The following is a 12,570-nucleotide window of genomic DNA, read 5'->3' on the forward strand; positions in this document are numbered from 1 at the left end:
GCCTACCCATGATCCTCAGCGACCGTTGCTATGGTGAAGACGCCAACGACAGATAAAACTGAACTTTACATTTAAGCCCTACACTCATCAAACTGGACTTTAGATTGTGCATTTTATTCAACCTCCTCCGTTACATGATGTAATTATTTATTAATTATTTATGTTTAATTTATTCTCTCTATTTATATTTCATGCACTTCGTTTCTTTGTCCATAGCAACATTATTTTCTTTACAGTTCCATGTTCAGTAAAGTACGTTGATCCCGATCATAACCAATAACCTTCAGTACTACATAATGTTATACTGACTATATGTTAATATGTCGCTGGCGTCTTCACCATAGCAACGGTCGCTGAGGATCATGGGTAGGCAGAAACAGGCACACAGCAGGAGGAAGAGCACGTTGTTCTCTGTGTGATGAGATTAAACAGTCCTGATGAAACAGTCACATCTGTCCTCGCGTCAGTCCTTCACGCTGCTCTGAAGGATGTTTCTGGATATTTTTGGTCGGAGTGACCCAGTTCACAGCCAGCGATCGGCTCCACAGCAGCAGGAGGCAGATCCATAGTTTCCATCGACCCTCCAGTGGTGTCTGAAACCATCACAGTGTTTTTATAAACTCCAGTGTGATTCTGGGTCAAATGAAAGAAGGCAGCTGACAGATACTAACTGCTGTCTGTTGATATGCTGTGTTCTAACGTTGCTTTACATGATGAATCCTGGACCAGTTTGAAGGCTGATTTATAGCAGGAAGCTCAACAGAAACGTCATATTTTGACAGAAAAAGAATCTCAACACTTTCCTTTCATGTCTCAAACCTGCAGAATTCTGTTCTGTTATGTTATGGAGTTTGAGGCAACGTCAAACTCTGGTGTAGATGACAGAACGTTGTAAAACACTGTAAAGCCTCTGAGATCATGTTTCTTTCTTTGCCCTTAAACTCTGTGTGTTGGTTTTTTGTGTGTTCAGGAAATCCCGCGCAGCACTCTGGACTCATTCATGCAACCGTTCCAGAGCACACTGTGGCTGTTAGTCGGTCTGTCGGTCCATGTGGTGGCAGTGATGCTTTACCTATTAGACCGGTTCAGGTAAGCACTGCAACATAACACAGCACAATATGACATAATACACTACGATACGATACGATACGATACGATACAATATGATACGATATGATACGATACGATACGATACAATATGATACGATATGATACGATACAATATGATACGATATGATACGATACAATACGATATGATACTAATCAACACAAAACACAATGTGACACATGCTAGTGTGATACAGTCCAGTAGGATACTGGACAATTCACTACTGATGTGATAAAGTACAATATAAAGTGCGACACAATAACACAGAGTATAATGTTATATAACACTGTGCTCCTGTGTATCTGCAGCCCGTTCGGAAGGTTTAAAGTGAACAGTGAAGAAGAAGAAGAGGACGCCCTCACCCTTTCCTCCGCCATGTGGTTCTCATGGGGAGTACTGCTGAACTCTGGGATAGGAGAAGGTGACCCGACACGTCGTCTCCTCCTGTGAAATAAACAGTACTACTGTATGAACAACACAACACTAACATGTGTCTGTGCTCTCTGCCTGAGCAGGAGCTCCCAGGAGTTTCTCAGCGAGGATTCTGGGTATGGTGTGGGCAGGATTCGCCATGATCATCGTGGCATCATATACTGCCAACCTGGCAGCCTTCCTGGTGCTGGACCGGCCTGAGGAGCGCATCACTGGCATCAATGACCCCAGGGTGAGACTCCTCCGTCCTGTCCTACTGAAAATACATGAACTGTGGTGTCTTCAGAGGAAACTTATTGCCCTCCCTGATCAGATGTTTTGGGGTGTTACCTTCATCTTTCACCCTTCCAATGTTCTTTTCTTATTTATTAGTTAGTTATTATTTATGGTTTATGGATGGATTGTAAAACCTTTGAACTCCTGACACGGAGCTAATAATGAAATATTCTGTTTGTGGCCATGAAAGTTCCGCCTGTCCCGGTCTTCTGTGTCTTTTATTGTTGCGGGATTTTATGGGGCACGTCACGTTTAACAGCAGTTCAGTTTAAGTCAAGTCCTTATTTTTGTCTGAAATCCTGAGTCTACAGCTTTGCTATTGTTTGACGTTATTCGCTCCTCCTGCTGGTTGTGTGTTGCCATCAGTTTCTACAACATCAGGTCGCTTTTATTTGGTTGTTTTTGGATCTTTTATTTATATAGCCCAATATCACAAATCACAAATTTTACCTCAAAGGATTTTACATTTGGTAAAACCTCGATTCTTTCCCTCCCAGAATGCACAAAGAGCAAATGTCCTGCAAGAGATTCCTACAACTCATCTTCAGTGGCCAACAGGAGACGTCGGTCTCTGTTGGTGACATGAAATCAACAGACTGAAATGCTAAAAGACTGAGCTTTGTTTTTAATTTCAGTAGCTTGTGTTTGATCAGAATAAATTCCTGACTCTGTGTTCTGTGCTGTACTTTGTTGTTTTTAGCTGCGTAACCCATCAGATAAGTTCATCTACGCCACAGTGAAGCAGAGCTCGGTGGATATTTACTTCAGACGGCAGGTGGAGCTGAGCACAATGTACCGGCACATGGAGAAACACAACTACGAGAGCGCCGCTGAGGCCATCCAAGCCGTCAGAGACAAGTAGGCTCTTAGGATAACAGTTCTGAAATTAGCCTTTATACCTCACAGGTGAAATAAGCTGTTTTACTGTGAACAGGTGATTATTTCTTATGGTCCACCTGCTTATACTGAGCTCCACCTGACATACCTAATGTTTGTGCCTCCTCCTCCTCCTGTAGTAAGCTGCATGCCTTCATCTGGGACAGCGCTGTGTTGGAGTTCGAGGCGTCGCAGAAGTGTGATCTGGTGACGACGGGAGAGCTTTTCTTCCGCTCTGGATTCGGGATTGGAATGAGGAAGGACAGTCCGTGGAAACAGAACGTTTCTCTGGCTATTCTCAGGTAAACCCACAGATACCCGACTGGAACACTACAGGTACCTTCTGATACCATTCTCACATCCCTCTGATACCCAGTTTACACCCTACTAATACTCTACTGATACCCCACTGACACCTTATGATATCCTATCGACACTTTACTGCTGCTCCTCTAATGGACCATATTCGCACGGTGGCCATTTTCCTCTGTTGTCACGCTCAGAGTGGGAAGCTGTTAAGTGAAGCCTGTGTGAGAATGGCGAGCTGGTTGCTGGAACTTCATTTTTTATATGTAAACTTGAACTGATAAGCATTACACAGACCCACAGTTGTAGTTTTCTCAGGCTGGTTAGCAGCTCCTCCATCCGGACTGCTGCTGATGCAACCCTGCTGACACACTGTTAGCTTAGCCTGTTAACACCCGCTACCGACAATGAAGAAAACCAGCTGATGCATCATCACAGACAGGCTGGAAATAAAGCTGCTAACGCTAATTAGCTCGATTCACTCAACACCCAACAGTTCATAAAAACTCTGATTTTATTCCTGCTGCTTTGGTTGTTAAACTGTCACATTCACACTGATATGAAGTCAGTCTGTCAGTCAAACTGTCAGGTTTTATCAAAGGACAGCAATATTAAATCTCAACATTCCTGAGTTCTACTGGTACCCTACTGATGACTCTGAAACCTCACAGACCCCTCACAGATACCCCTTTGTTACTACTGATACCCCATGGATACCCCTTTGTTAGTACTGATACCCCATGGATACCCCTTTGTTACTACTGATACCCCATGGACACCCCTTTGTTACTACTGATACCCCATGGATACCCCTTTGTTACTACTGATACCCCATGGATACCCCTTTGTTACTACTGATACCCCATGGATACCCCTTTGTTACTACCGATATCCCATGGATACCCCTTTGTTACTACTGATACCCCATGGATACCCCTTTGTTACTACTGATACCCCATGGATACCCCTTTGTTACTACCGATATCCCATGGATACCCCTTTGTTACTACTGATACCCCATGGATACCCCTTTGTTACTACTGATACCCCATGGATACCCCTTTGTTACTACCGATATCCCATGGATACCCCTTTGTTAGTACTGATACCCCATGGATACCCCTTTGTTACTACTGATACCCCATGTATACGCCTTTGTTAGTACTGATACCCCATGGATACCCCTTTGTTAGTACTGATACCCCATGGATACCCCTTTGTTACTACTGATACCCCATGGATACGCCTTTGTTAGTACTGATACCCCATGGATACGCCTTTGTTAGTACTGATACCCCATGGATACCCCTTTGTTACTACTGATACCCCATGGATACCCCTTTGTTACTACTGATACCCCATGGATACCCCTTTGATACCCCATGGATACGCCTTTGTTAGTACTGATACCCCATGGATACCCCTTTGTTACTACCGATACCCCATGGATACGCCTTTGTTAGTACCGATACCCCATGGATACCCCTTTGTTAGTACTGATACCCCATGGATACCCCTTTGTTACTACTGATACCCCATGGATACCCTTTTAGATACCCTGCTGAACAGCTGCTCCTGTCTGACTCGTACCTTGATCAGACTCGTGTGTTGTTGGTATAAATTTGTACTCGGTGTGTCTCCATGTTTTTGTTGTTTCTCCACAGTTCTCATGAGAATGGCTTCATGGAGGATCTTGACAAGACGTGGGTTCGATACCAGGAGTGTGACTCCAGGAGCAACGCCCCCGCTACCCTCACCTTCGAGAACATGGCAGGTAGGTAACAGACCGACTCAGCGTCCCCGTCCTCTACAGACTGTTCTGCTGAAGATTAAAGATTCACCATTCCTCACCTGTCCTCACCTGTCCTCATCTGTCCTCAACTATCCTCACCTGTCCTCACCTGTCCTCATCTGTCCTCAACTATCCTCACCTGTCCTCACCTGTCTTCATCTGTCCTCACCTGTCCTCTCCTGTCCTCACCTGTCTTCACCTGTCCTCACCTGTCCTCACCTGTCCTCACCTGTCTTCACCTGTCCTCAACTGTCCTCACCTGTCCTCACCTGTCTTCATCTGTCCTCACCTGTCCTCACCTGTCCTCAACTGTCTTCATCTGTCCTCACCTGTCTTCACCTGTCCTCACCTGTCCTCACCTGTCCTCACCTGTCTTCATCTGTCCTCCTCAGGTGTGTTCATGCTGGTTGCCGGCGGCATCGTTGCCGGGATCTTCCTCATCTTCATCGAGATCGCCTACAAACGACACAAAGACGCTCGCAGGAAACAGATGCAGCTCGCGTTCGCCGCCGTGAACGTCTGGAGGAAGAATCTGCAGGTACTTTACTGTTCTCTCCTCAGATCTACTCTACCCCACTGGTTTCTACTGTACTGAACTCTGCTGTTCTCTACTGAAATCTACTCCACTGTACTCTAAAAGCTCTACTGACCTCTACTATACCCCAATTTACTGTTCTCTACTGTTCTCTACTGTTCTCTACTGTACTAGAGAACAGTAAGATACTCAGCTCTTCCTTGCGGTATCCATTATTCTACTGTGTTCTACTGTGTTCTACTGTGTTCTACTGTGTTCTATTTTCCAGGAAGAAAGTGTTTGAATCACAACAATAATCTTAAGCATGTGTTGAACTCTGTACATGAATGTTACAACAATCAGTTTGACGCCGTTAGCTTGTTTCTCGGGTAGCGTGTTTATTACCATGAACGTCGTATTATTACATGTTTAACATGTTTAACAGCTGATTCAGGCTGCACTGATTTATATACAGTTTTATGTTGTTCAAGTTTAGATTGTTCACTGTTGGAATGCAGATTTTATTTATTAGTCTTTTCAATAATATATTTATCTAATTATCAGAGTGGAGAGAGGAAGGAGAGACAAACAGAGACACATTAGAGTGAAAGTCTCTGTGTTTGTTTACTGAGCAGAGAGAAGAAAATAAACATTATGAAGCTGATCTGTTGATCTGTCTGCACACACATGAAGAGAGAATGAAAGGAATTTCTTTATAAAATCTTTTTTTTAATCAAAATAACAAAGAACATTTACAACATAAGGAAACTTTTCTTTAAATGCAGAATCACATTGTCTTCTAAAGACAGTCAGTCATCCCAATAAAAACATATGAAAGGAAAATTAAATTAATTATCAAGTCTTCATAACGACCTTACAATGGAAGTGATGGAGGACAAAATCCACAAAAGTTTATCTGAAGCTAATATGAAGCTTCAGCGTCTAAATGAGTCAAATCCAGTAGATATCTTTCAACGTTACAGTCTTTTTAGTGCCAAAGTTCCTCTTTTTGTTACTATACTTCCACCTGCAGCTCAACAGGGAAACACAAAGACTGTAAATGTGTCAGATATCCACTTGATATGACTAACTCAGACTGATGAAGCTGAATAGAAGCTTCACACAGACTTTTAAATGACTGTGTGGACACACTGTGGATTTTGGCCTCCATCACTTCCATTGAAAACACATTTGAAGGATCTTTTAATATCCAGTATGAACAGGAGGAATGATTACAGCGAGGACAAGCATCTCTCTTGTTGTGTCTCTTTCTTTGGTTTGTAAAGCGTCTTTGAGAACGCTGATGATATAAATTTGATTGTATAATATCGTCTTTAAAAGGAAGCAGACAGGACGACCACTGAGACACTCTGCGGAGTCTCTGACAGAAATATTAATGCTGCTTCTTGTCAGGTTCATGTTGTAACCTCGGAGCGATCCCCAGAACCACCGCCTCCTCACTGAAGCATGATGGGAAAAAACAAACACGCGGCTGCTGTAGAGCCGTAACAGTTATCATCGTGTCCACAGGGATTCAAACGTCCTGTTCACTTCAGTTCACTTCACTTCAGTCAGCTGGTTCACTGCTGTCGCACTAATGAGGCCGAGACGCTTCTGACCCCGACAACTGTTTCCTGTTTCTGCGTAGACGTAAAGCCAGACGCTTCGTTCACTGATGAGCAGCTGCAACTATCACTGATTCATATGTTCGTTATTTTACTGCAGCTAATAATCTCTTTAACCCTGATTTCCTCTTTAAACCTTTTATAACATATATCTCTATAATAACATATGTTTCCATCCCTCCACAGTCGGATCTGTCAGTGTGTAATATGTTGATGAACCTGCGGCTCCTCTCAGCTTTATGGAGCTTTGTAGAGAGTTTCAGCTCATTATTTGTGTAGTAATTATAACAATTACTTCCTAGTCTGCACACACACACACACACACACATACAGGGAAACTAGCTAAATATAAAATTATGAACGAGCTCTCAGCTGATCTCAGACCTGTCAGACACTCACAGATTCACTTCTGTGTCTCGTATTAAAGTTTAACGAGATCAGCGGAAAAATAACACACAGTGATCAGTTTATTAGGAACAGCTGGAAACTGGAGCCACAATAAATCCTCCTCATGAAGACGTTTGTCACTTTTTCGTCGTCAGTGACTTTGTCATAGTCAGACACGAGGAGAAAACCTGAATGATCCACTCTTACTGCACATATCAGAGGTTATTTTAAATGATCTCTGAGTAAATACCACAATAAACTGTATTTTACATCCCTAACAGTAATCTGCAAAAACTTTAGTAAATATCTTCTGCTGAATCCTCTTTATCAAGTAAAAGTGAATGTAATGTGAGTTTATCTTGTTCTGCTGTCGTTGTATCAGCAGTGATGTGTTGAGCTGAGTCACAGACACTAATGGCTGCAACCAGATAACCTTGTATCTCCTTGAAAAATAACTTGCATGTCATTAAACCGGCTGCTGCAGCTTTACAGCTCAGAAAGGATCGAATCAAACACTTTATTGTTCTTTGTGAATGAACAAAGACGTTGCAACAGCAAAAAAAACTGTCCAACTCAGCAAAACTCATCAGGATCAATATGTAAAGATGATCAATAACCGCTGTGACATATAACATATATATATATATGACTATATAATAACATGAGATGAAGCGTCATGTGGTGTCATTAGTCACGCTGCTAATATGAGATGACTAACATACATGATGTAACACGACACAATCGTCTTTAAAGCATCAAACCAATGAAGCAGGAAACACAAAGTCAATCAGTCATTATTTATAGATATAATTATAATTTATAGATTGTTAATAATTAATCAAAAAACAGAATGAAAAAGAGAAAATAGAAAAGATCTTGTAATGATTGGTATCAGAATTATGAGATGTTGATTAGAAGATACTGACTCCTCTCTTCAGTAGATACTGTATTAAAGTTAATTAATTTATATATCAGCTATAAAAATGTGTTATTGATCAGAACAGGAGCGCTGGATCATTTAACCAGCAGCAGGTTACAGATCAGAACAGCTGAGAAACACTTCTCTCTGTTTAATGACGGCAGCTCCAGAAATAAACACAGATTATTACAGTATGTATGTAAAAAAAACCAGAAGAAGAAACCTGCCGTCTGTTTTTCTGCAATACAAGATGATTTCTGGTGTGAAGTCTTTGTGTTCTGCAGCCTCGGCAGCAGCAGCTGGCCGCAGCTGTCGAGCAGAAACATATTAATAACCATCACTTCTCTGTCGGGATTAACACTTCAAACACCAGCCGCTAAAGGCTAACAGCTAGCAGTGGATGATTAGCACTTCAAACAGTCGTGTCTTAAGGCGAGTTAGCGCGGCAGCAGGATTAGCACATAAAAACACAGCAGCAGGAAACTGTGAGAGGAAGTGTTGATGAGCTGAAGGTTTAATACATTTTACACCAAAATCATTCAGTTCAGACAGATCAACAGTCACAACATGTTTCATCTGGTCTCACACCAACATCTGCAACCACAGAAGAAGAAGAAAACCTTCACAGTTCACAGTAAATATGAATAAAGAGACGTTATTTCATAGTCAAGGTTTTATTTTTGATAATGTGCTGTTTCTATTCTGGTGGTAAAAGCTGTCTTAGTTCTCAGAGTCACAACCAGTGATGGAAGAAGTACTCAGATACTTTACTGCAGTAAAAGTACCAATACAGCAACGTAAAAATACCACATTACAAGTAAAAGTCCTGCATGAAAAATCCTACTGCAGTAAAAGTACATAAGTATTATGAGCTTGATGTAGTTAAAGTATTGCAGTAAAAGTACATAAGTATTATGAGCTTGATGTAGTTAAAGTACTGCAGTAGACTGTGAGGTACTGAAGTTGAGTACAGAGTACAGTAGAGTACAGTAGAGTGCAGTAGAGTGCAGTAGACTGCAGTAGAGTAGAGTACAGTAGAGTATAGTAAAGTGCAGTAGAGTGCAGTAGAATGCAATAGAGTATAGTAGAGTGCAGTAGAGTAGAGTACAGTAGAGCATAGTAAAGTGCAGTAGAGTGCAGTAGAATGCAATAGAGTATAGTAGAGTGCGGTAGAGTGCAGTAGAGTACAGTAGAGTACAGTAGAGTACAGTAGAGTGCAGTAGAGTACAGTAGAGTACAGTAGAGTGCAGTAGAGTACAATAGAGTACAGTAGAGTACAGTAGAGTACAGTAGAGGTCATGTATCATTAACTATAACTCTGCAGGTTTTGGGGGGGGGGGGGGCTAACAGCTCCAGATGTGTTTCATATAATACTGATGGTGTTATTTTTATTTTCCATGTCACTGACTGACGCTGTGATCAAAGTCTTCCGCTGTTCTGTCGCTGCTGATGGACTTTAATGTTTGATCGAGGCATAAAAATGCTTTAAACAGAATGTTATTGATCCTGATTGAACTGACCGGAGCCTGATGGAGGTCTGTGGGACCCACATGACCCCAGAGTCTGAGTCGGGTTTAAACAGTCTGAGGCCTGTGTGGGTTTCAGGCTGCAACGATGCTCTTAACTCACGATCAATGTGTTTTATTGATCTTTGTTTTCCATTTCAAACTGAATGTGTGACAGTTTTTAAGAGTCGATATGAGGGCTGGGTATCGTTTCTACATCTACACATAATATTCTACTTTTATTTATTCTTAAAGTAAAACTGATATTCTGTATTTTTCTTATTGTCAATAAATCCCATAATAATCAGACTCCAACCAACAGTGAGTTCATCTACTAACAGGTTTTGTGTGAGATATCGTATCTGTCCTGCTAATACTCACCACAGCACCAAATGTGGATTCATCCGCCGCTGAAAATAGTCCCCAAACTGCTGTTTTAGGAAATTACTGAGCATTTTTAAAACATGAAAATATATATTTGTGAGGTGTTTCTAAAGTCTTCAGTAGGAACCAATGGGCTTGGAGCAGAGTAGAGGAGGAGGAAAGTATTGAGAGACGGACTAACAGCAGATAGACACAGCAGTTATTGAAACTCGCAGATATGGAGCTAATCTATATAAAATGTCCCTCCTACGATTAAGATATTACACAAAAAATATATGATCAACAAATAAAATATGATGCATTACTATAGATTAAGCTATCCAGCAGTATATAAAGCAGTTAAAATGAGCTCCACCTTGAACAGACGTTAAGTAAATGTAGGTACATTTTGCTAAAAATACTTTTACTTTTAACAGAGTATTGTTAGTGTGGTATTAGTAGTTTAAAGTACTTTGTTTACCACCGGTACCAACATTTTCAAAGGGTGAAAATAAGACTCTGATCTACTTCACATGTTGCGTGTTCTTAGCTAGCGCGCTAACGTTAGCTAACGGGTACGGCTACATTCAGGAGTCATGTGACGCTGGTTTAGTTCAGAGTTGGAGTGCGTAGGACTCGTGCAGCTGAGGTCGGGACTTCTGCAGTGCCGTGTGCAGCACTGTGGCTACGCTAACGCTAGCTGTTGGATTTTCAATAAATCCTTCGAACTGTTTCCTGCCTGCTTGTTAAACATGTTAGCATGTAGCTGTGGAGGATTCTGAGTAAACAAAGTAAAGTAAAGTAACACATTACTTTTGCTGCTGAGTAATGAATAAATAATGTAATTTCTTTTATAATGAGTGATGTGTAATCGGTAATTAATTACAATTTTCAAATAACTTGCCCAAGGTTAGCATGTTAGCAGTTAGATCGCTAACTCACCCTGTCTAGAGACACATTTGTGCTGCTCCACTTCCTGATGTGACTTGTTGGTTTTGGTGTTTTTGTGGGATTTGTTGATGATAATAAAAGAGTAAAATGATGCAGATTTGTTGTTTAGTAAAATATGTCAGTCATCAGTGTTTTAATATTTGAACATAAAGAGAAATAACAAAGTTGAGATTCTCAGATTTGATACCCAGCTCTGACCACAGCCTCACACCTGTGCACTGTGAGGGGTCAAAGGTCAAACTGATGACATGTTGATATGATGTTAGAGGTGAAAACCCATGCTGACCATACATCTGTCTGCTGCTGCCCCTCCCCCTTCTGTTCACCACACACACACACACACACACACACACCCCACCCCCCCCCCCCCACCCCCCCCACACACACACACACACACACACACACCCCACCCCCCCCCACCCCCCCTACACACACACACACACACACACACACACACACACACACACACACACACACCCCACACACACACACACCCCACACACACACACACACCTTCCCTCAGGTGAGACGGCATTATAGCAGCAATGTGTTGGTATAATGATCTTATGTGTTCATGATGAACAAACATCCTCCCTGCTTCATTCAGGCCTCATTCGCCATCTATGTTCCCACCTCACCCTCGCCCCCCCCTCCTTAAAGCCCCCCCTCCCTAAAGCCCCCCCTGCGCCCGCCTTCCTTAAAGCCCCCCCCCTCAGGTTATTTCCTTTTGCTTTGTTTGGTTTGTTCCTGTCGTCCTCATGTGGTTGGTTTACCTGCTGCTGTGTGTTTGTGACGGCAGTAAAACGGAGGGAAAGTCTTCTGTTTTACTGAAACATCAACTTCATCTGAAACAGGAACAAGAACACACACTAACACACACACTAACACACACACACACACACACACACACACACACACACACACTAACACACACACACACACACTAACACACACACTAACACACACACACACACACACTAACACACACACACACACACACACACACACTAACACACACACACACACACACACTAACACACACACTAACACACACACACACACACTAACACACACTAACACACACACACACACACACACACTAACACACACTAACACACACTAACACACACACACACACTAACACACACACACACACACACACTAACACACACTAACACACACACACTAACACACACACACACACACACACACTAACACACACTAACACACACTAACACACACACTAACACACACACACACACACTAACACACACTAACACACACTAACACACACTAACACACACACACACTAACACACACACACTAACACACACTAACACACACTAACACACACTAACACACACTAACACACACACACACACTAACACACACACACACACACACACACTAACACACACTAACACACACACACTAACACACACTAACACACACACTAACACACACTAACACACACACACACACTAACACACACACACACACACACACACACTAACAC

General features: G+C 42.1%; 1 protein-coding gene across 6 annotated transcripts in view; it reads left to right on the forward strand.

Annotated features, from left to right (window-relative positions):
- Positions 1-12,570, forward strand: part of grin1b (glutamate receptor, ionotropic, N-methyl D-aspartate 1b) — a 65,724-nt gene that overhangs the window by 41,515 nt on the left and 11,639 nt on the right. For 5 of the 6 annotated variants that reach the window (XM_042420231.1, XM_042420232.1, XM_042420230.1 and 2 more), the window contains 7 exons: positions 971-1,089; positions 1,417-1,529; positions 1,624-1,772; positions 2,517-2,674; positions 2,833-2,994; positions 4,663-4,772; positions 5,183-5,328. In XM_042420231.1, coding sequence (XP_042276165.1) covers positions 971-1,089; positions 1,417-1,529; positions 1,624-1,772; positions 2,517-2,674; positions 2,833-2,994; positions 4,663-4,772; positions 5,183-5,328 — 957 coding nt within the window. Of the gene's footprint in view, positions 1-970; positions 1,090-1,416; positions 1,530-1,623; positions 1,773-2,516; positions 2,675-2,832; positions 2,995-4,662; positions 4,773-5,182; positions 5,329-9,660; positions 10,144-12,570 lie in introns of those variants that run through there. The other variant, XM_042420233.1, reaches the window with a different exon arrangement.

The sequence above is a fragment of the Thunnus maccoyii genome, chromosome 9, assembly GCF_910596095.1.
Source record: "Thunnus maccoyii chromosome 9, fThuMac1.1, whole genome shotgun sequence".
Lineage (NCBI taxonomy): Eukaryota > Metazoa > Chordata > Actinopteri > Scombriformes > Scombridae > Thunnus > Thunnus maccoyii.